Consider the following 25,420-nt stretch of genomic DNA (forward strand, 5'->3'; position numbering starts at 1 on the left):
AGGAGGGCAGTAGGTGGGCCAAGAGGGTCTTCTGACCCAATCTGGTTGTCCTATTGTCCTAGGCTTGTGGCTATTCACAATCTAAAATTTTTGAGACAACAAAGCGTCGGATTCCAGTTTCCTGTAAGTATTTGGTGATGTAAAGTACCAATTGTGAAGGAAAATTCCACAGATACATTTTTTTAAAAGAATCGAAGGTTGGTCAGAAAAGAAAAAAAAGCAAAAATGCAGAACTACAATCTAAATCTGATCTGCCATGCTAGGCCAAGCTTATTGTATTGCATACACAGTTCATCCTACCTACTAACGTCATACTGTAAACATGAAGCATACAGAGTTTTAATCCAAGGCCACAATGTTTTTGTCATTTTTTTTTTTATGGTTTTTTTTTTTTTTCCATTAAACGTCCCTTTCTTGTGTTTTCTTTGGTTGGCCGAGCTCAACTCGTAGTGTATAAATGCATAAGTTACATATAATTATATAAAAAATGAAAAATACCATTGACTTGTATACTTCAACCTGACGAGCGCACAGCGTTCGCGACTCAAATAAAACTGGCACCGGCTTATACAACAAAAAAAAAGTCAAAAAAACAAAAAAACCCATAGAGTTCTGATTGTAAAAAAAAATTAAGGGAGCTTCATTTATATTCAACCCTATCTCCCTATACTATTATAAAGCATTGAGTATAAATTCCACCCTGAGAGCACTGGCAGTGCGACTGGAGAGGCCTCTATGGGGGTTGCACCTAAAAAAAATTGTAAAAAAAATGACATATCTCGACATGTGATGTCAAGCAACTGTAGTACAGCATCCTTCAACGGTATCAAAAAATGTCATCAAAATCTGCATTTCTATATGAATATGAGTGGGAACCTATTTGGCCCAAAAAGTTGCATACATGTAAATTTTTGAAACTATAAAAAAACTCCTTTTACGTGAGCCATGGCTTCTCTATTAACAAAAATGTAGGGCATAGTATACTGTAATAACAAATGAGGTCCTGCACGTTCCTTTAAATATGAGTCCATTCCAGTTTTACGTCATCTGAGATAATTACTCATCGATTTTAACGGTTTCGTCGGCATCGACTATTTTGTTTCTGGATATAAGAGGTCTCCTTCAATAACACTGGTCGTAGTATAATATAATACTGATAAAATCTCTCAAGCAAGTCTCAAAATGTTTTTGTTAGTTTGTCCTTTGGTTGGAAGTCCACCATCAGCTTTGGAATTGTCCCTTCTTTACGTTCCGAGCTTCCATCTATAGTTGCGTCCGAACCTTCTCGTCTACAGTTTCTTCCGAACACTTTCTTATTTCCTTACTTTGGCTCAATCAATCTTTTTGGATACATCAAGGAATGTATGAAGTCTTCACAGTTATTCCAACAGTTCCTTTCCCCATCAAGTGAAAATTTTACCCAAATTTTTCAGCCATGATCTTGTGTTTTCATTTGTTTATCCTTAAATACAGGTAGTTTTTTCGGGAAGCTGGTAGTCCCTGTTGATTTTTTTGTTTCCATAAAAGTTTTCTTGTTCCCCTCATCACTATTTTCCATCATTCAATGGCTCCCAACTATTGAAAGCCCAAAACGCGTATTGGTCCAATGCTACGATGTCATCCTATATTACATCATAAGCATGTGAACTTCGTTAGTAAAATTGTCCTCGTTGCTAATGTTTTTTTTTATGTGACCAACCTCCAGAAGGCACAGGTTATGATCTCCCTTCAGAGTCGTTTTTCAAAATTATAATCCACAGTGATTCTTTTTTTCCCCCATTAAAAAAATTTAGTAGTAATTTGCAAGATGAGACGCCATATGGCTAGCTGGAAGGCGACTATTGGCATAGATACTCCCAGGTGGAGAATTCCAGTAAGGGTTTGGAGCTGCAAAAAAACTGGATGATGTCACAGGTAGAGTGGGTGGATGAGGAGCAACAAAGTTCATCTTTTGTGGGTGGGCATGGTAAGAGCCCATGTACGGTAGTTCAGAAGGGTACTTGTACATTGAGGACTCTGGTGGGTGGGGCTGAAGGGCTTGGGCGATACCATGAAAGTCAAACTTATAGGCGTAGCGCTTGCCGTGGACCTTAGTCATAATGTTCTTGTCGTAGTAGTAACGGAGAGCACGGCTCAGCTTGTCGTAGTTCATGTTGGGTTTGCTCTTTCTTTCGCCCCAACGTCTGGCTACTTCGTCTGGGTCGGTCATCTTGAACTCGCCATTGGTTCCCTCCCAAGTGATGCAGTTAGAGTTGGAACTATCTGATAGAAGTTCTAGGAGGAACTGCCATAGTTGGATTTGTCCACTACCTATGAAGACCATGATGGAATGATAAGATTAGTACAGTAATTAAAATGTAAAAATTCTATAATAAAAAGATTCATCTGTACACAGTGAGGTTCCCCATAGCATCAGCTCTGCCCGTATGTAAATATCCTGCAGCCACCACCCCAAGCACATGATCTGCCAGCCCCCTTACACCCTGCATAGTCTTAGGCTACATTCACACTACTGTTGCCCACCGTACTGTAGCATGGCGGGCACACGGCAGTGTCGGGGAGAGGAGGAGGGGAGAGCGCCACTCACCCCCGCCCCTCTCCATAGCCTAACATAGAGCCCGGCTCCATATTCTGTTGAAAGATAGGACAGGTCCTATCTTTCTACGGGGTATGGAGCGGTACGGTTCCGCATGTGTGCAACACCATACCGCTCCCGCACGGTGCCGTGAGGCCATTGCGATGTATGGGGGACGTATACACACCGGCCATATATACGTCCCCCATACATACGGTGAATGTAGCCTTAGACCTTGCAAGATGGGAATCAGAAAATATAAAGAACAGGTTTCATGTTTAACCCATTAACGACCTGACCCTTTTAGGTTTTTGCTTTTCCATGTACAGAGCTGTGTGAGGCTTGTTTCCTGTGTAACAAATTGCACGTCATAGTGACGGTGTTCAATATTCCATGCCGTGTACTTGGAAAACGGGAAAAAAATTCCAAATGTAGTGAAATTGGAGAAAAAATATATTTGCACCGTTTTCTTGTGGGCTTTGATTTTATGGCTTTCACTGTGTTCCCCAAATGACATGTCTACTTTATTCTTTGGGTCGCTGCAATCATAGGTATACCAAGTTTACATAGGTTTTATAATGTTTTCATACATTTACAAAATTAAAACCTGTACAGAACCAAAAATCATCATTTTGCCATCTTCTGGCGCTAATTTTTCATACTTTTGTGTAGGGAGCGGTGGGTGGTGTCATTTTTTCCGACTTTTGATGCTGTTTTCAATGCTACTAAACTGTGTGGCCTTTTGATCACTTTTTATTAATTTTTATTAATATTTTTCAAGACAACTAAAAAGGTGCATTTTTGACTTTGGGCTCTATTTTCCATTGTGGGGTTAAACGCTAGGAAAAACCTTTATTATGATTTGAATATTTAGGGGTTTTTTTATTTAATTTTTTTAAAACTTTTTTCAAATGTATTTTTTGATATTTTTTCAGACCCCCCCTAGGGTACTTTAACCCTAGGCTGTCTGATCATACCTATCCTACAGAAATCGCAGTACATGGGGATTTTACGCATCAATGATGTACAAATATACATTGTGTAGTCTGATGATTCCTTTAAGGACAGTATCAATTGAAAGAAAACATGTGCAGATGTCATGGTCCACATGGTTTGAAGAAGCCTGGAAATCTGAGCACTCTACGTATGCTCTGTATAACCAATATCTGAGGTAGACAAGGAGTCAACAATGACACTAGGGCCCCCATTCCCTTAGGGCCACCTTCATCAGTCTTCCCTCTTCCTTTAGCTAGCCTACTGACAGTAACAATGAGGTAAATGGATGAGAGTAGCACATGACTCTATCCGACTACAACATGTTTTTCTTGTAGTCTGTAACCATGGTGACATGAGTCTGCAGTAGAGCTGAATACACAAAACGGTAGGAAACTCTTACTCAACTCTATGTGGAAAGTTGAATCATTTTTTAAAACTTTTGCTGCACTAGAGTGATAAATGTTGTTACAATCGCATTGTATATGTGTAGATTGATCTTTATGATGCCTGACAGACGAGATTGCGTTCTGAAGTGTAAGTGTTAACCAATCAGCTTGACTCTGTTAATCCCCGCTAATCTCCAGCAGATCACAGCTGCTTTTGCTTTATGAAATACCAGCTCCTTTCAAGTTGTCATATCAGGTTAAAGTCCCATCTGAAGTGAATTAGCCATCGCTCCGTTTCAGCACATTGAATATATTTATTGCTTCCAATAGGAATCTTCAATACTGCAGTTAATAAAAGTCTTTTACTGCAGATAATAAGTTTTTTTTTCTCCAGATTTTCGGATTGGGATCCCCTGGGGCCTTAGATTCTGGGGCATATAAGGTCATGGTCAAAATGGTTAGATAGACGATAGACAGATATCGGTAGTAATCACGTAAATGTATCATCATTTAGCTATTATTGTTAAAAATAATTAACCCTTTTGGCTAAACGAAGGATTTACCAAACGGCTCGCCCTGTGAATGTCTGACCAATCATAGACATGGCTAGTAGCAAGGGCCGAATTTGCTGTTCGTCCACCAATGCTTCTGGGTGGTGCCGCCGATCCCTACCTTAACTTTTGGAACTCTACTCATGGGATCTTGTAGTCAACTTATTTTCGACAAAATCTGTGGAGTCTAGTTCTCTGACCACGAACCACCAAAACTCCAAACAAATAGGTGGCAGATCGTGTACTATATGGATGAGCCCGGCTTGGTAGACTGCACCTTGACGGCTCTCTACCCCGTATCAGATCTGTGGGTGTTGAAAACCTGAGCACTAGTGCTGGGTAAATCACAGTGGATCTGAAAGTAGACAGCTCCATATTGCGCATAGTGGTCAAACCAGGTTACTACACTTCAGCATTCCTCAAGTCCTGCTATAAGGTAATAAGCATAGGTGCCAGGTTTTGGATTCCCCAATGATCTCATCTTTAGACCTTTCCTAGTTTAGGACATTAGTATTGGAATACTGTACCATCCCTTTAATAAGAAACAATTAAAGGGGTCGTCTGCATGAGAAATCCTACATGTAGTACCCACAGTTGTGATGTTATATCAACCCCAGAGATCTATCATGAAGCACAGATCATCTTCTTACCTGGATTTGCAAGACGGCTGCTTGTTGGGCCAAGAATCTGATAAGGATCTGAAATGTAAAAAGAAATGAGATCTAAATTATATAGATTGTAAATGATCAATAACCCCCCGAAAATACAAAAACAACCAGTCCTGGGTGTCTGGGACTCAAAATTGATTTATTCTAAAATATTTTTAGTGAATAAGTAATACCATAATACAATGATACGATAATACCATAACACAGTGATACAATAATAGTGTAACACAACGCTACGATAATACCGTAACACGGTGGTACAATAATAGTGTAACACAATTCTACAAAAATACGTCATACAATGATACAATAATACTTTTATATGATGCTTCAATAATACCATAACACAATGCTACAATAATACTGAAAAACAGTTGCAACACCCCTGCCAATACATAGGCAGGCGGATAGTTGCGAAGAATGCCCTCTCCAGGTCAGGAGCTGTCAGACGGAGTCATGAACCTTCTAATAAATTCTAACACTGGTTCATTAGGTAATCAGCAGCAGTAGATGCTGTTCGTGGCGCCACTTGCAACATCCCCCACCGGGGCCTAGCCTTTTCTTGGGGCCTGGAGGCAGCCAGGGACCAGAATACCGGAGTGGCTGGCGGTTGCTGCCTAGGGCACGCTGATGTCACGGTGCTTGGTATGGGGACCGGAGGGCTGGCCCACAGCCTGGCAGGTCTCCAGCAGGTGGTGTGTGCAAGAAATATGGAGGGAGAGGCTGATGTACTGGTTCTTCTGGGGCAACCCCTGAGTGTCTGTAGGATATGTCCCTGGGTAATGGATGGGGGAGCCCATTGTGGTAAAGCCGTATCCAGGGATCAGACAGAGGCAAGGTTGTGCAAAATAACACTTGTTCTTTATTGAACAACATCAGGCAACGGCCTGAACGGTCTCACAGCAGATTCGGATTACTGGAGTGGTCTTGAAGAGTGGTCCTCAGGAATAGCTCACCAGCCTGGTGGTAGATGCAGACTGGGAGAATTTGGATGGAGCTGTGTCCAAGGTGTGGAAGCTTCATCTCTGAGCCTCCTGACTCTGGTCCTGGGATTGGGATAAGTGTCACTACTAAAGGTGTACTGACACTGTCTCTCTCTTCACTCTGTCTCTCACTGACCTGTCTGTGAGATCTGGACCTAAGATCTAAGCGACCTGGCTCCTCCCTGCCAATGGGTTTTATGCTCCTGGTCAGGTGGTGGCTCCTCTCCAATTACACTCCAGTGTACAAAACAGCCAACAATTGGTCAATCACATACACCCAATTAACCATTGCCTGTTCAGGCAGGATCTACAGCTGTTGATTACCTAAAACCCAGTGCCAGAACCTTCTGGAGGGTTCATGACTCCCTCAAACAGCTGCTAACCTGGAGAGGGTGTTCTTCGCAACTATCCGCCTGCCTGTGTATTGGCAGGGGTGTTGCACAGTTACCAAGTAATACTACTACTTAATGCCTACACCTACATATACTTCCAGTCCTCACTGGCCCACTGTCCCTCAGTATTTTGGTACATTAGTACATACCTAGTTGTGGTCTGGGGTCCTCTGTTTTGGGCACTACAGCAGGTGGCTGAGAAGCTGGAAAACATAAGTTGTATCGTTAATATTTTCACTGCGGGTCCTATTAATGAGATGCAGGAAGAATTTGGGAGATGGGTTATAGGATAAACAAATCCCATAAGTTACGGCATCATGTGGAAAAACAAAAGGATTTCTAGTCCCCAATTCTGCCGATCTCGGGGGATCTTGGCTTTTTCTCCCTCAACGCATGATCAGACAGCTGACGGAAGTAAAAAGACCCAAAATTTAGAGGTGAGGTTAACGCACCACTTACCTTTAGACTGGGGGGTGGGGTGGTTCGGCCATGAAGATCTTCTAGGCTCATAGGCCAAATCTGAAAAAGGTATATTTAGAATTTTACAGATGTTCTGACCAAATTAAGGACAACACCATCAAAAATCAAAAAGTTGTGGTTGTTTATTGACTCCTGTTGATTACGGAGGAATTTTTTGTGTGGACTTATCCAAAAATACAAATTGGAAAATAATAGTAATAATATTGTCCAGGAAAGAAAAGAACGGGGGTCACTGACTAAATGTGATTTTAATGTGACAGAGTGTGTAGCCAGAAGAAAATTTTTGTTTTTATTTTAATATTTTTTTCACCCAATTTTACAGTCTTGTATATGAAAACTATATTTGTAGCATATTTTGGCCGTATATTTTATATGGAGAAGTCACAAGGACGTGCATTAGGTTCTGACCCATATCACCAGCATTTTCAAGCTCTAATGTATAGAACTTTTTATTATTTTTGTTCTTGTTTTTTTATCAATCCTTTGGATATGTCATACATAGTGGGGCACATTTACTTACCCAGTCCATTCGCGTTCCAGCAGCGGCTTCTCTGACGAGCGTTCGGGTCTTCCGGCGATTCATGAAGGTCCTGCGCCCGATGTCCACCAGGTGGCGCTGCTGCGCCGAAGTCCGCCGAGGTGCCTCGGAGTTCATCCTCTTCATCGTGGTGCATGTGAGTATGGCCCGTGCGACCAATTTTTTTTTTAATGCGGCGATTTTTCCTAATCCGTCGGGTTACCGTTCGGCCACGCCCCCGATTTCCGTCGCGTGCATGCCAGTGCCGATGCGCCACAAACCGATCCCGTGCGCCAAAATCCCGGGGCAATTCAGGGAAAATCGGCGCGAAACGGAAATATTCGGGTAACACGTCGGGAAAGCGTGAATCGGGCCCTTAGTAAATGACCCCCATTGTGTATATATAGTGCAATAAAAAGTGGAATAAATACCTGGCCTGTTTGTGATTCTTTGAGTTGCTTCAGGATATACAGATGTGTTTGGGAATATAAAGCTTGCACCTCCTATAGGAAATCAGCATAATAGGAACATCAGCCACTCACTTGTTAATGATACGTTCCATTAACTATCTATTATCTATCAATCACATATCCAGGGGGGAACCTAAACTTTCTACTGCCTGAGGCAAGCTATAGAATGGCAGCCCACTGCAGGGGGTGCTGCCTGAGGCAAGAGGCTCAACTGACATCATCTATGTCATCATCTATGTCATCTATCTATCTATCCATCTGTCTATCTATTTCTCTAATAATTATCAATTCTTGATCTTTCCCATACTGGGTGGCTAGGTTTGCCTGTTTTAAATTTGTCTGTTCAAATTAGCGACAAATCACCAACAACTTTTTTTTCTTTGGAAACATAATATAAATCCAATAAAATGTATAATAAACAAACAATGTTAATAATAACGTAACCATTACAATAAGAAGAACAGTGGAAATGTTCATGCTTCATCTTTCACAAAAACAGTGTCCAATGAAATTATAATATTTTTTTATCATAGAACCTCAAGATAATATTTATTAAAGGGGATCATTTACTTCCCTAATGTGATCTCATGTGATTCTCCCTGTTCCCCTGATCAATTTGGTGTTTGTTTTTTAAAAATCCATCTATCCATTCTGAAGATATGGACCTTGAAAGTTTATATAACCTTCAAATAGCCAAAGAGGCTGTACATAGGTTACCGCCCCCTTGGATAATATGAGATAATTCACATAAAAACTTCCAGGGGCCATATCTTTTGAACAGGTGGACGGATTTTGAAAAAACTAACACCAAACTGATCAGGGGCCAAGGGAGAATCACATCAGTTGTGTCATTCAGCCTTTGTACTTGGTCTCCTTCAACAGCTGATATTTTCACATACATTAAATATTTTATGTTTTAATGAATTCTCTTTAAATAAGGATAAAAAATGAGCCAAAATTTTATATTTCGACAGAGGAGGTTTACAATATAGATTTATGTATTGATATGATATAGATTTATAACCCAACTCGCAGATCTATGAATGTATTACCTGTGTTTCTAGCATGCATTAATTGTGGCGAGTTTTGTAAGGCCTTATCAACATCATCTGAAGTCAAATGTGGTAGAGGAGCTGCAAAACAAAACAAAGCAACACCAAATTGAAAAAAAAAAATTTAAATTGAGAGGTCTTATGCTAGAAAAATGAATTATGAATCTTAGGAAATGAGAAGATTTTTGTGACTAAAACATTGCTATATGATTACCAATGTCTGTAAGTACTTCTATAATACCTCTAAAAGATGGTTCAAATTAGTAAATGATTATATAGATAATAGTAACCGCAATGTGATTTAAAATATTTTTCTAAGGACTTTTAAACTTTAGAAAGAAAACAGATTTATTTTTTCTCCTTTTTATAAAATGTTTTAAAAAATATTATTTAAAAAAAATGCTGTGTTCATATTTTTATCAATATATTTTATAACATAATTTTAGTAAATACTATTTCTTAGCCAAAAAAAATAAAAAATTTTTTTTTTTAAAAATTCCAAGTAAAGACACTTTTCGATTTTGTATAAAAAACATGCTTCTCCATTGTACACCATCTTACAAAGGAATGACTTTTTGGAGAATATATCATAATAAAGTGGTCCTTTACCATATGGTGATGACTTAGCTTCATGGTACAATCCTTTAAAGTGGTTTTCCCAGGAACCAAGTTAGGCCCTATCCAGAGGATAAGGCCTAATTTGCTAATTGGTGGGGGGTCTCAGTGATGAGACGCCCACAGATCACGAGGGGTCCAATGGGATCTAATGTACTTCAGTCGGACCCCTCGTTGTTCCCTAACAGCAGACAGCTGCGCAAAACCGTTTTGCTACATTCATCTCTATGGAGCTAGTGGAGATCGGTGAGTGTGGGCTCGGCAATTTCCGTCAGCTCCATTGAGATGTATTGAGCAATATGGTCATGTGCGGCCGTCTGCTCCATTAATATCCGGGAGCAATGAGGGGTCCGATTAAGGTACCTGGGACCCTATTGGACCCTTTGTTCTTGTGATCATCAGTGAGACCCCCACCAATCATCAAGTTAGGACCAATTTGACATGCTTGTGCAGCGCTGCGTAATCTGTGTGCGCTATATAAATAAAGAATTATTATTATTATTATTATTATCCACAGGTTCATGGGAAACCACATGGTTCAAGGCCTAACTTAAAATATGAACGATAAAAAAATTTTCTCAGGGGACTTAAATATTAAGAAAAAATCTAATATTTTGTGACCTCTTATAAAAATGTAAAATTCAATTGACCAAATGTTTTTGTTTTGCATTAAAAATGATGTTGTTAAGATCCTAGAACATTCCATTTCCATTTTTTCTCCTTAGACTTTGGTATGTGCATTGATTTATGTATGCAGATCCTCAACCCTTTAATAGTACAGAAATACAAATTACATGACCTTAAAAAATGTTTTCCTAATTGTGACATTTTCCAATCTACAAACTGAAAAAAACACAAGCCATAATTTTTTAAAAAAAAAGAGGATGGCAATTTATCCAAAAATTTTTGGGTAAAGGACTCAGGCGCATTTTGAAATAGATGGTCTCTAATGAGGGAACCCCCTTAAAGGAAATATTTAAATCAGAACGGCCCGTAAAGAATTTCATCAAGGTTTTGGCCGAGCTACCCACAATTTTTAATAGCAAAGATATCGAAGTCTTCAACGTAGGAATCTTCATTGACTCCATTGTCATAAATGGAAAGGGTTGTCACAAGGTGAGAACCCTTTTAAAATTAAATTATATTTTCAAAACTAATATAAGTTCTTACTTAAGTTCCAATAAGATTTCTACCATCCAATCTACCGTTTTCGACAACAAAGTTGTCGAAGGCTTCAGTTGCCTTCATACCGGAATCCTGATCGGCCCCATAACAATTCATGGTAACTTGAATGATGGAAAACAGATACATCCCAGCAGTTGTGGCTTTGTTACACTGGTGTGAACAGATCCTGAATGTGTAAGACCCTGTTCACATGGTCATCATGGCCTATGATAGATCCATTTTGGATCTTATGGATTTCAATGACTTCTAAATAGCGATACAGATCGAGCTAATGCCATGAAAATTCTTTAAGTGAAAAGAGTCTAAAATTTCAAAAAGTTTCATAGTTAACTATAAGAGTATGCATATATCCAATAGAACATGAAATATGACAAAGATCATCATACTTTCTCTGAGGTAGTGAAGATGTGAGAGAAGGATCTCCGCATTGAAGCACGAGGTGAGTCTTTGGAAGTCTTCTTTGGTCATTTTGCAGAGTTCTTTCCCGTCAATGTTTTGGAAAAGCATTATGTCCACATCCGGGAGTCCATATTCCTTTATTGCCCATTCCAACCACTGTCGAACATGTTCTGTGCTCCACAAGTTAGGGTCTAGAATTTACAAAGAACATCATAATTACAATGTACAATTTAGATTTCCATGTTACATGGTTAAATTTTGCCTACATCTAGTGATAGTTTTGTACGAACGATAATTCTTAGGTTTTCTGCTAGATGATATGGACCAATCATGAACCCTAAGGTGGAGTTTCCATAAATGTAATCCAATTTTGTGTAAATATGCCTTAGATTACCACTCTTTTGACGTGCATCTTTATAGAGCCAAGATGGTCTAAGTTGAGATCTTACTATAACCCAAAGGTCATTTATCTCCATAAGATAATCTAATATGGGAAAAAATACCACTTTGAGAAGGACATCCATGATCTAGACCAGAATTTTGTCTTTTATTTTCATCGAGAGGCCACAATTCTAGAAGACATCCCCCTCTAGTTCTCTACAAGCAGCAATGACAGTGCATATCACCTTATGAACTCCCAACTCTCTGATGAGGTCATGGGAAAAAAAATTATGTAAGTTCTAGCCATGCTTAATGGTCCATGAGTGGTGAACCCAAACCCCGACTTCAGACAAAAATTTTGGTTTGTGCTCAAGACAGAAATAAATGGGCTGATGGGACTGACCAAATGGACTGACCATGGACCAGCTTTTAATGATCAGGGACTGAGCCCCCTTCAAACACCGACTGTTAAAACCCAACGATCATGAGTGTTAACTCTTTAAATGCATTTTAAAGGGAGATTTTCCCTAGGATGCACACTATTTTCCTGAGGATTGTTGCTCCCTGGTGACTTCACAAGGAGCTTTGTATGACCCCATACAAAGGGTTAACACCATTGATTGATCCTGGGTCTAATCTTTGGTGCTAGAGGTCGATTGAAGTTCCCGAACCAAACTTTTTTCCATGTTCAGCTGAACTTGTTGAACTGAGATGGAACCACTCATCCCTATTCAGTAGGCCTCCAGATTTCTTGGTCACTATACTCAAAGAGTTGTTATACTGACCAGCAACAAATTGTTTGAAACCAATCACTGTAACCAGGCATCAATGCATGAATGTTGTCAGGAATACCCAGAAGTAATGCCATGCATGACCTACAACCTGATCTAATTTGGAACAAACAGGCTTAAAAGAAGGATGGATTGATTATTTTATTTTTATTTATTTTATGTAAATTAGGTTCTTTGTGCACTGAGGGTGGAGCTGTTACTGCAGCCACGCCTTTTTTTTATTAAAAAAGCTCATTTACATAAAGATAAAAACAAAACTTTCTCCGAAGCGATGCCTGAAACGCTTACAATGTTCTCTACACATTGCTACTCGTGCGGTGGGGTTGGGAGCCAGGAGACCCCCCTTTAAGACTCGAAGAACTGGCATTTCCTATAGGACGCTTTCTAACTTTTTATATACTTCTTATAGTGTTAGTATTATATAACTACATTGAAAAAGAAGAAAAAAACCCTTGTTATATTACTTCAACCTCTTAAAACTTCAAGGCCTATTTACGGTTTGGACTAACTTCCCGGCTGCCAAGGTTCATAATATTTCTCCTGCAGCCCAGTGCCGATTAGTGCTATGTATTTACACAGTCTAGAAACTTTAAAGGCAATCTGCACAATTAGCTATTCAGGAAAATATGTGCTTGGCTTTCCCCCTGATCCAGTCCTTTGCTGAGCAAGCACATCCAGGCTGTGAAAGAAGAAATGTAAAAACACCTGGATGTGGGACAGCTGCCTCGCTGCGCCCAAAATTCTAGAACATTCATCATGAAATGTCCGCTTTTCATTAAAAAATAAATACTTCTAACCTGCTGTTGAAAACCTTCGGAGAGAGAACAAGGGAATGATAGAGTTCTGGAAGGGCCGAAAGTTGAAATTTATTCTGTTTTGTGACATATAATTAACCTTCATTATAATTAATGGAATTCTCATTGGCTCCAGAGCTCTCTACAAAGAATCGAGCCAAGAGAAAGTGCCATAGGCAACGCCCACCCTTGTCCGAATCCAAAAAAATTCTGGAGGTAATATGAATTCACAATGAGCCCTTCCTGCCAAAGTGTCTGCAGATCAGCTGAAAAACAATCAATTCCAAAAATATTTGTTTACAGCCGAGTCTATGAGCTCAATGTTTTTGACATGGCAAAATCGGTCAAATCAAAGCATACTTCGGAATTTTTGTTTTTGATTCCAAAGAATCTCTTTGAACTCAGAAGGGGCTTCGGGGGTCAAGTTGTCGTGAGCTGAGATAATGAAATATTTTGGAATTCACTTCTATTGTAGAGCTCAGATCAGAGTCACGGTGTTATGGCCCGCTGTAGATATGTGACAGCTGGAATGTGACTAGTGGTTTTTACTGCCAAAAATCTCTACTTTTCCTTCTCAATACTTTTCAAGAAAGAATAGGCAACTTCTAGAGTGTCACACATGGGTGCAGAGAGTGGACAACTAAGGTCTTTTTTAAAGAAGATTCTCCAAAACGTTGGGAGTTGCTCTAAGGTCCACTCATAGGGGCAGATTTACTTACCCGGTCCATTCGCGATCCAGCGGCGCGTTCTCTGCACTGGACTCGGGTCCGGCCGGGATTTATTAAGGCAGTTCCTCCAACGTCCACCAGGTGGCGCTGCTGCGCTGAAGTTCCCTGGAACGCACTGGAATACACCGAGCCGGGCTGAGTGAAGGTAAGTGCAAGCTCCGCGACACATTTTTTGTTTTAAATGCGGCAGTTTTTCTGAATCCGTCGGGTTTTCGTTCGGCCACGCCCCCCGTTTTCCGTCGCGTGCATGCCAGCGCCGATGCGCCACAATCCGATCGCATGCGCCAAAATCCTGGGGCAATTCAGGGGAAATCGGCGCAAATCGGAAATATTCGGGTAACACGTCGGGAAAACGCGAATCGGGCCCTTAGTAAATGACCCCCATAGTCTGGAGATTCAGACCTCAGATGATCAGCATTTTGGTCAACCTTGTTTTGGTCTAAATCTCCTAGAGTTAGAACTGCTGGACTTTTTCTTATCGATTTTCAGGGAGAAAAATGCAATATGTAACAGTCGTGTGCAAAAAGTAAACAAGTTCCCAGTTTTCTTTAAAGAAGAACTTCCGGAAACTTGGGAATTTCTCCATGGTCCAGTCATAGTCTGAAGATTTAGAACTGAAGATTTTTACAGTCAACTACTCTACTTTTTCTTCTCAATTTTCAGGCAGAAATGGTATAATATCTAAATGTCAGTCATGGGTCCAAAGAGTGGACAACTTCAGTTTTTTTAAGAAAGTCTTCCAGTATCTTGGAAGATTCTCCACATCCAAAATCTGAAGATTCAACTGGTCAAAATCTAAATTCAGTCTTCAAATGTGTCCTTCACTTGTTATAGTCAGAAAACGTTTTTGGAGGTTTGAGTCGGTAGACTAGATCTAGAACAGTTTTTAAAGGGCACCTGTCATCAGGTCTCTGCCACTTGTCCTGTCACTACTACCTGTTGGAGCAGCTCACAAGGATCCCATCCCAGCCTTTATCTAGTTATTTCATACATTTATTCATTGTAAAATCATCTATTCTTTATCTTGTAAATTAGGCTGGTCACACGGTCAGAGGCAGTGATGTCACCCCTGTTACCCCTCCCCTCTCCTCCCCCTGCTCATGTCTGTGTGTAATGTATAGTAAAGCATGGCTAGTGTGTGTGCTGCATCTGCTGACATGCTGAATCCTCCTAATACACAGACATCAGCTACACATGAATCTGACATGTTCTGCTGTAACATGGCTGCCTGGAGCTGCTGTATCTCTCCTATACACACACACATGCACACACAGACTGCAGGGGGTGTGGCCACCAGCACCAGGAAGCACATCATTATACAGCCTCACATCATTATACAGGCTGTCAGTCATGCACTGGGGGTGTGGCTGTGCCTCCCACTCATGAATAGAGTGGACAGCTTGAATATGCTAATGCTTCATTGGACATTTCACAGGTCATTTGCATACAGCTTTAGGACCTCATTGCTTAGGTTTACAGGCATGTAGAGGGACAATGAAGGGATAGAGGCAATGCTCTCTAATGGCAGTTTATGAAAATATATTTAGTTTAGGAGGGTTATTTTGCATGACGGGTTCTCTTTAAGGCCATTGCCTCAACTTTTCTTTCTCAGTTATCAAAGACTTATGAGCAACTTTAAGGTGTCCTGCATGGACCACCCACAAACTAGAGATTCCAAACTTAGCAACATATTAGATAAACCTTGAAAGGTGATGGTCACTTGCTTTAGCCAGCAAAGATGTTTGGAGGCCTGAATCTCCAAAATATACTTGGAACTGTTGGTGTGAGCTAGAAGTCCACATGGTTCTCCATGCTCAACAGATACAGGTAAATGTACCTGCTAGACCTCATGACATCTTAATACCACAAAGATAAAAAGGGGTGCTCTACTGTAACCAAACCTCTCTTCCATAAAGCTTACACTATGACACATAGACATGGAACGCAACTTTGCTCTGAGGATCCTAAATTTTGGGACAGATCCAATGAATTAAGAATTCTAGGAGGATAGAATATTGGCATATCCCTTGGCATTGGTCTACGACCCATTGGATATAACACTAGACAAGGGTTGATTGAGAGAAGGAGCTATAGGAGACGTCATTTTGATTTTGCTTTAAGACATTAGTGAAACCTAATCTTTACTATGTCCGATTTGAGCCCCTCAAAGGTGATACATGTAAAAACTCCATGTACTACCCATAATTTTTTTTTATTTTTTAGGAAAGTGACTGTATTCTGCTTTTGATAACAAAGGTTGACCTCACAAGGAGACTTACCGGCTGGCACGATCACTCTTCGTTCATTGGTTGTCATATTGGGGGGTGGTATATGTTTTTCTTCTATGTAGCTGCCATAGTTGATTCCCATAGGTTCTGACCCGCTGCCCATCTTGCCTCCTTTGGCCATGCTGCAGTCATCTGGGGAATTCCTAGGAAAAAAAGAATAATATTGTTTCTAGTGCACTGAACGTAAGTACATTTTATGGTACTAAGTCCGTTTTCAATAAACTACATTCAGGGTGCTCGTCTTTTATCCAAAAGAGTGTCCACAAAGAGCGTCCCTTGCCCTGGAGGACTGGAGAACATATATGACATGGACAGCCAACAGATCTTATTGAAACTGGTGTAATATTTCATTTCTCCTTTGGTTTGCGTCAGTATATTTAGAATATCTTACCACCTGTTCCTAAGATTTTTCTTAAGACAAAAACATCAAAAGTCCCGTGTTAGAAGTACGTGATGGTTAACATACCACAGATGACCAGTAGAGGGTGCTCTCTAATATATTGTCATTTCCTTGTGTTGAGATCTATAATATTTGTTGTAGCATTATATATATATTATATTATCCACCAATATGTACAAGCGGAGCTGCAGTGTAAAGTATCAGAAAGGAAGGGGGGGGGTCCTAGAAGCAGAAGTCCAGCGCTAGACCAATATACAACATTACTACATGATGAATTATACATCCTTCTCAATGTTCATGTCCTCTTTCCAGCTTCACTCTGACTTATTGCTCAGTTTAATAAAGAAAAAAATTCTTTCAAGATATTTTAGGATTTTTTTTTTAAGGAAAACTGGACTGGCTTGGGCTCCGTACCACCACATCAAATCCAATGTGACTGCCAAGGACGGGCATTTAGCTCCACTCCCCACTAAATAAAACTACTAAACCCAGATCAAAGCAGGAAAACATTGATATTCCCGGCACCTTTTTCCACTCCAGTGTTGATGTTACCGCTGACGGGTAACGAGACATAATAAATGCCGTGTGCGCTGCCGGGTCTAAGGGGAAGGAAACTAATTAAAGGAGACGGCAAAGTAAAAGGTCTCTTTAGTGAACACTAAAAAGATGAAAACATTTTCTCAAAATCTAAATTCTCGGCTGGATATTGGTCTCTGTAACTTACAGGCCTGAATACTACTGAGAAAGTGTTTCTGCCCATAGCCACCAATCAGAGTGCAGATCTCATTTCTAATAATGCTCTTGAAGAAAGCAAGCTGTGCTGCCATTGGACGCTATAGACAATGACCTTTTTCTGAATTATTTCTGTAGGGAACATGCCCATGTCTTTTGCTACATATCCAAATGTCTGTAGTATATGTGAGGGAGTGGGGGGTGTCGGCCCATCCCTTCCTCATTTATTGATCATATATTGATGGCATATCCTGGCCACTTAAAGTTCAACCGTAATTTGCGTTGGACCATGACATTTCTGTAAACTTGTGAAAATACACATTCTGCCCCCATATTCATTAAAGGGATAAAATGCTGACCTATCCTAAGGATAAGTCCTCAATATGAGATTGGTGGGAGACCAACAACTAGCGTCACCGAAAGATCAACTACTATTAGTCATTTATAACACAGGTGCCTCATAGGTGCCAAGCTGTGTGTGCATTAAGCCTGAGAAATCCAGTAATTCTGGCAAAGGTGTTTGTCTTGGAAGCAGAAAGATTAATTAATGGGGGTGTAAAAGTTGGGAAATCCAATATAGGGTCCTTCATTAGCCAAAGAACACTTACAATGAACATTTTCTTGGAGGACCTGAGATATCCAAAGAATAAAGTGGAATTGTGTAATACTTAAGTTCACATGTGGTGGCAGTGTAGGGAAAATTAATACTGGATTTCCATTTCCCTCGCTGACTGTAGCTGATCACAATGATAAGCTTATTGTTGGGTGGACACTCAACCAAAACGCATTGTTCACAGTGGTCTACACATCTCAGCGGAACTGCTAACTTTTTGACAGAAGAAGGCCGAACATTTTACCTGGATCCATTAATTTGATTGGGGTTGCACTCCATCTTGATGGTGACTCTGGATGGGGGCTGAGTTAGCCAGTCTTGCTGCGGAACACGTGGACTCATCTTTGAAGTTTGCCCATACTCACTGGAGGATGAAGCCGTCATCTCCGCCTTGGCGAGGTGGGGCGTTCCGTAGGCGCACTCAAATAATGACTGATCCTCACTTACCACTGATAGCGCTTCCTGTAAACAAACAAAGGAAATCCAGAAGATTTAGAAGATTTATGTTCTACAGAAGAATGCAAGACATCTCGTGATGAAGATAAGACAAGGTCCAAATTTTTCCATGAATTTATCATCTTCAAAAATACAAAAAAAAAAAAGATACAATGGCTGAAAACATGGCAGAAAATAGTATTTAATATATACACTGGTGACCATGATGCCTCACAATGATGATGAGATATGAGGAACGAGTTCCTGAAGTTGATATGTTGGAAGCCAAAAAATTATCAAGTGTAAAGATCTGAAGGACTGTTGAGGCCCAACTCTTGACTGGGTCAGAGCATCTAGACAATTGCACATTTTTTGGGGGGTGTTCCTGGCATGTGGTTGTTAGTAATTACCATAAGTGGAAGAGGAACCGGTGAACCTGTCATAGGATAATGGTGGCCAAATACTCATGAATGTTTCTTATACTGAAAATATAAAAACACTTCAAAGATATGTGTGTTTGTAACTACCAAGGGCCACAATTGGGCCCTATACCCCCTACTACAATCTGCCTAGAGCGCCACTAGAATGAGAAGTAATCAATGGTATGTGATGGTAATGAACACCTGAACTAGTCAACGCAAGTAGCAAAGATGTATGTAACAATCCAATAAATGCCTACCTACAGCCATAACCACATAATACAGCACCCAAACCCGGTCCATACAATGGTGAAAAAGCCTGAAGGTCTAGGCAGAGAGCGGGGGAGGTGGGCAGACCCCACGTGTTTCGTCACCCGATGGTGACTTCCTCAAGAGTAAGTCACCATCGGATTGGAAAGTCACCATTGGGTGGCGAAACATTTTATGGACCAAGTAGCCCCTTTACGTTGGTGATGCCCTCTAATGACAGTCATAATGACCCTTCACAGAAAGAAAAATATGTGCAAGAAGAGATGAAGTTGAGAACTTGTCCACAAAATTTTGCATATCTCAGTCTGACCGAGGATCTGTGGAATCTTCTGCATTCTGATCTATGAAGGTTGCACCAAAAAACGTATAGGACTTTAAGGATCAGCTGGTAATAGTTTGGGGACATATTTCACAGGACACCTTCAGATGTATTGCGGAGTCCACAAGAGCCTACTATTATTGCTTGTGAAAATATCTTGGAAAGGTTTGTGGAAACTCGTGATGACCATAAGTGGTGATAACCTAGCTGTCAAATTCCCCAGATATCAGTTTTACTGAACAACTGTTGGATACACTGGACTGATTCTGATCCATGAAGACCACACAAGACATTTTACAGGATTTGTCGGTTCAGCTATTGATAGTTTGAGGCCATATATCACAGGAAACCTTCAGAGACCTTTTGGAGTCCAGGTCTCAATGGGTCACAGTTGAACACATATATCGACTTGTGGTAACTGGGTGGTGGAGGCCTTTGGTCAATTCATCGTTCCTTTGACCTCCATGTAATCTCTCCTTGGTGATCGGTGAGAAATATGCCATAGGACAGTGGTGGCGAACCTACGGCACTGGTGCCGGAGGCGGCACTCAGAGCCCTTTTTGTGGGCACTCGGGCCATCACCCCAACACCAGACAAGACTCAAAGAATCTTCCTGCAGTTCCAAGCAACATAAAAGATGCTGCTTTCAGTCATATATTAAATTGATACTTCCTTCGCTACTTGGGACTGTAGGAAGAGGGAGAATGAGTAGACAGGGCCTTTGGAGGACCTTCTGCTGGCCCCACGATTCTCTGAGTACAGAGGGACACTGGAAAAAAAGCTATAATGATGCAGATTTTGCATCTTGTCCTCAGGAGGCCAATATGATCGAACGTTGTTGAGAAACAGGGAGCAATAAGTTACTGTTTTAATTTTTGGTTGGCACCTCGCGATAAATTAGGGGGGTTTGGGTTGCAGTTTGGGCACTCGCCATCACTGCCATAGGACCTAAATAAGTCACCATGACCAGTATTTTTATACCGAGGTTTTCCAATTGGTTCCCGTTTAAGGTTAAAAAAATTCACTGAATGTTTTTGCCAAACTCAAAAGTCGCAGAAACAGCAAATGTTAGAAAAACATCAGATAATCTGATTCCAAGAAGCTTGATGACAACTGAAGGACCCTCCAGAAATGCCTCCTCCATTCTCAAGGAAGTGAGTGGTCAAGGTGACAAATCCTATTGAAATAAACAATGTTATGTGAACCCGGCATAAAGTTCAGTTCTCAAGAGCAGGAACTGATGTGAATAGGGACAAAGGGAGGCGACCATAATGATGATTTATTCTACCAGTGATCCTTGTAATGTTATAGGTTGTGATATGCTGTCATTTATTCTCTGTAGTGATGTCATCAGTGATGTCATCAATGAACTCTACCGGTCATGCTTAGATAGTGAATGGGGGGTACATCACACGGAAGGACCCCACATGATATAGATGACACATGGACATATAGATTGGATTTATCTGTAAGGTTATATTAACATTTACTCTATCATCCATTCCAGGGTAGATCAGGGTTGGACCTGCAGAATCAGCTGACCCAATATAAAGGGGCAATCAGGTTCGGAGACGTAACCTAAAGCTTCTGGGCTGCAACCTCTACCAGACCCTATAATATACTATAATGTATTGTTTAAAGTACTCAGGGGTGTAACTTGGAGAGGTTGGGCCCCATAGCAGGCTTCTGAATAGGGTCCCCTTCCCACTTCGAAAAATATACATATTTGTATACTCACACATACGATCACACATTAACACATTACACTCATGCGCACACATATAGACCATATCCACACACATACAGTGCCATATACAAACATACAGCATATACACCTCACAGTTACAGCATATACACATCACATGCTGTACAATGTGTAGCATAATATGTATATAATGATGCATATCCCCCATTCTTTAGTGTGTCAGGTTGGATGATGGGGCCCCCTGACACTGCAGGCCCCATAGCAGCTGCTATGGCTGTTACCACTGTAGTTACGCCCCTGGTAGTACTGTTCAGCTCATATGGGGAAAAAGCCTTATGGCTCCTTGGGTACCAGGGCCCTGGGCAGTTACGCCCTCTACACCCCCTGAAGTTCACCCCTTGTTAAGATGAGATAGGAGAGAAAAGATCATTATTATCATGACTAGTATGGTATACACAGTATGACTTTATATGTGAGATGACTTAGATACATTAATGTGAGGTATATAGATGATGGATATTAGATGAATAAGATATGACAGATATGTAATAGAAGAATGAATATTTGGTCGAGACACAGATAGATTTGAGTTAGATATATAGAGGATAGATGATAGGTAGATAGATATGAGATAAATAGATATGAGATAGATAGATAGATAGATAGATAGATAGATAGATAGATAGATAGATAGATAGATAGATAGATATGAGAGAGATAGATATGAGATAGATAGATAGATAGATAGATAGATAGATAGATAGATAGGAGATAGATAGATAGATAGATATGAGATAGATAGATAGATAGATAGATAGATAGATAGATAGATAGATAGGAGATAGATAGATGGATAGATAGATATGAGATAGATAGATATGAGATAGATAGGTAGATAGATAGATAGATAGATAGATAGATAGATATGAGATAGATAGATAGATAGATAGATAGATAGGAGATAGATAGATAGATAGATAGATAGATAGATAGATAGGAGATAGATAGATAGATAGATATGAGATAGATAGATAGATATGAGATGGATATGAGATAGATAGATAGATAGATAGATAGATAGATAGATAGATAGATAGATAGATAGGAGATAGATAGATAGATAGATAGATAGGAGATAGATAGATAGATAGATAGATATGAGATAGATAGATAGATATGAGATAGATAGATAGATAGATAGATAGATAGATAGATAGATAGATAGATATGAGATAGATAGATAGATAGATAGATATGAGAGAGATAGATATGAGAGAGATAGATAGGAGATAGATAGATATGAGATAGATAGATATATATGAGATAGATAGATAGATAGATAGATAGATAGATAGATAGATAGATATGAGATAGATAGATAGATAGATAGATAGATAGATAGATAGATATGAGATAGATAGATAGATAGATAGATAGATATGAGATAGATAGATAGATATGAGAGAGATAGATAGATAGATAGATAGATAGATAGATAGATAGATAGATGATAAGTAGATCGAAATGAGATAGATATATTTGAGAGATACATAGATAGATAATAGATTGATGTTATTATTCAGATATTAATCTATAGAATTGTCAGTCTAATATTAATGGTAAACTGAATATTAATTGGCTATAATAATAAAATGCATCTATTTTGTGGAACATAAATAGAAAAATAGAGAATAATGAAAACAGAACATGAGACTGGATATAGAAGATATCAGTAATATTACTCTCCTTCACACATTACTATGAAACCACAGGACACATAAGAGAGATACCATCACAGGGACAGCACAGCAGGGTTTAGTTTGCCTTGGGGTGGGGGACTGGGTGTGGGGGTAGCTGAGAACTTGGGGTCAATGTGATTGTAACTGACCCTGACCCTGACCCTAATACAATGTGAATCTTATGATCTAGAAGCCAAAGTGACTGCAGTGGACATCAATGAGAAGACGACTTACATGGGGATAGTCCTCATAAGGTGCAATGAACTGTGTTTGAAGCATCTTTCCAGGATTGACAACCAAATGCTCATAGTTTCCAACTAGATCCCTTTGGTGAAAAAAATTCCAAAAAAGTCAAGTCTCCTATTAATGAGAAGAAGACATCATGGCATCCCAAGGTGTTGTGCTATCCTGAAGGTCAGAGGCTGGTGGCTTCCATCCAGACGTCTCCTCATCCCAGGCTTCTGCAGTCCATGGAGGAGGACAGGCACCAGAAGTTGGAGATCAGCTTTTTCTAGATACACAGAGATGTGTCCATACCTCTCGGAGTGTTTGTAACTATTGTTTCGAGAGGATATTGTGAAAGCGCAATGGGCATGTGTGTGGATATCCTAGTGATTGACACGTCCCCATGAAGAGTGCGGGGCTTGTTTAATCTCAGGCACAACATTGCAGGTTCCTGTTTTACTTCCTGTGGCCTCCGCGCTACAATCGCTTGTCAAGAAAACCATTCATAAAATAAAAAGTACAGATAACATTTTTTTGTTAGGACCGGGGAGATGTCCTGAAGAAGGTCATTTTTTCATCTGTGACATGTCATCTCATGGAGGTGGGTACAAACATGAAAAGACTCCGTACAGTAAGTGACTACAGATCTGCCGGGCGACCACTTACATGGACCCAATGTGTTACTTTGTTCATCTCACCTATTACACTCCAGGGAGTTGAGGATACCTCCACGAGGAACCCCCAAATCACTCCCTTCCACCAAGGGATGACGTCAGGACACAAAGTAGACAAGTTGGCAAAGTCAAAAACATAAACTGGATTGATACCAAATCAGCAGTAACAAGGAGACATTTGAGACTCTACCAATGGTGGATTATAATGTAAGCAGTTTGGGGAGTCGCCTGGGGCCCAAGCCTTCTAGGAGGCCCATGGCACCCCAAACCACACATCTAATTTTATACTGAGAAGAACCTTCACCCATGAAAACCTTGTACATCTGTTCCTGTTCTCACGGCAGCACGGCGGCTTAGTGGTTAGCATTACAGACTTGCAGCGCTGGGGACCTGGGTTCAAGTCCCAGGGTCAACATCTGCAAAGAGTTTGTATGTTCTCTCCGTGTTTGTGTGGGTTTCCACCAGGTCCTACAGCTTCCTCCCACACTCCAAAACATACTAGCAGGTTGATTAGATTGTGAGCCCCATTGGGGACAGGGACTGATTTTGTAGTCTGTGTAGCACTGCGGTATCTGCGCTATATAAATAAAGAATTATTATTATTTATAATTATTATATAATTATTATTAATACACATATACACAAGAGCCATTTCAGGACCTTTAAAGATCATCCAAAGGTTCTGAAACTGCAGATGGAAAGCAGCAGAAATGACGCACCCTCCGTTCTCCAAAAAAAATAGATTCTAGTCCTATATGTTGGAGGCTATTCCAGTACTATATTGTAGGGGCTATAATATTCATACAGCCCAGAGCCCATGGAGGTCTTAATCCGCCCCTGAGTTCAATAACCAAAATGAACATATAGCTCAGGCCAATAATGATTCAGGATGGTTCCTAAAGAGGGTTCAGGGCAAGGGTGCCAAGAAAAAACGTGTATTTGCCCATTTACCCTGCTCTAAATCCAGATTACTTCAATGCTCCAGTACTTCAACTCTGCCAAGGGGTCAAGGAATCAGCTTAAACCAAACAGTGGATTCCTCAGACCACCGGAGGTCTCTTCTTCTTGTGCCACAAGTGACATCCCATGATCCATGATGGCCTGGTTGGAGGTGGTGACGACTTAAAGTAGCGACTCGGGAAACGGGTGCCGATTCATGAAGCCCCACCCATTATGAGAACGGTTGACCTGCTACTCCAACTGAAGTATGAGCGATGTGCCCTGCTATCTCTGCCTGTCCCATTGGCAGTGACTAGAGTGGTGGGGTGTGTGCTCACCCCTTACCCCTTATCTGCGAAAATCAACATGTTCTCAACCGGTCACAGGGCCAATAAAGGTTTTCATGTAGCACTCCCCTGGCTCTATCCTGTATCCTATCCAAATTTTGTTGCCCTCTACTGGAGACGTGCAACTTTTCAGCCCATCCCAGGACAAACATAAGTAACCCTAGGCAATTCTTTTTCGGCACATTTCTCAAAGCATCGAAATCTGCTGTCGTAAAAGTGGATATTTTCCCATCCAACGCTACAGGAAACTTTCCATGCAGTCTGAATATGTCATTGTGCACATCGCCCTGCTCCATTTTTAGAAAAATAGGTGCAATGAAATCCTTTGAGCTTCAGAAGGCGTTTTTTTTTT

General features: G+C 40.4%; 1 protein-coding gene across 6 annotated transcripts in view; it reads right to left on the reverse strand.

Moving 5' to 3' along the window:
* Positions 1-317: 317 nt before the first annotated feature.
* The window catches only part of ERG (ETS transcription factor ERG), a 177,358-nt gene continuing 152,255 nt past the window's right edge, over positions 318-25,420 (reverse strand). For 4 of the 6 annotated variants that reach the window (XM_072138766.1, XM_072138765.1, XM_072138767.1 and 1 more), the window contains 9 exons: positions 18,241-18,458; positions 16,243-16,394; positions 11,257-11,460; positions 9,071-9,151; positions 7,980-8,051; positions 7,011-7,070; positions 6,701-6,754; positions 5,159-5,206; positions 318-2,310 (listed from right to left, as the gene is read on the reverse strand). In XM_072138766.1, the coding sequence (XP_071994867.1) occupies positions 1,790-2,310; positions 5,159-5,206; positions 6,701-6,754; positions 7,011-7,070; positions 7,980-8,051; positions 9,071-9,151; positions 11,257-11,460; positions 16,243-16,394; positions 18,241-18,458 (1,410 nt within the window). In that variant the 3' untranslated portion in view covers positions 318-1,789. Of the gene's footprint in view, positions 2,311-5,158; positions 5,207-6,700; positions 6,755-7,010; positions 7,071-7,979; positions 8,052-9,070; positions 9,152-11,256; positions 11,461-16,242; positions 16,395-18,240; positions 18,459-23,117; positions 23,412-25,420 lie in introns of those variants that run through there. The other 2 variants (XM_072138764.1, XM_072138769.1) reach the window with 2 other exon arrangements.

This window comes from Engystomops pustulosus, chromosome 2 (assembly GCF_040894005.1).
Source record: "Engystomops pustulosus chromosome 2, aEngPut4.maternal, whole genome shotgun sequence".
Lineage (NCBI taxonomy): Eukaryota > Metazoa > Chordata > Amphibia > Anura > Leptodactylidae > Engystomops > Engystomops pustulosus.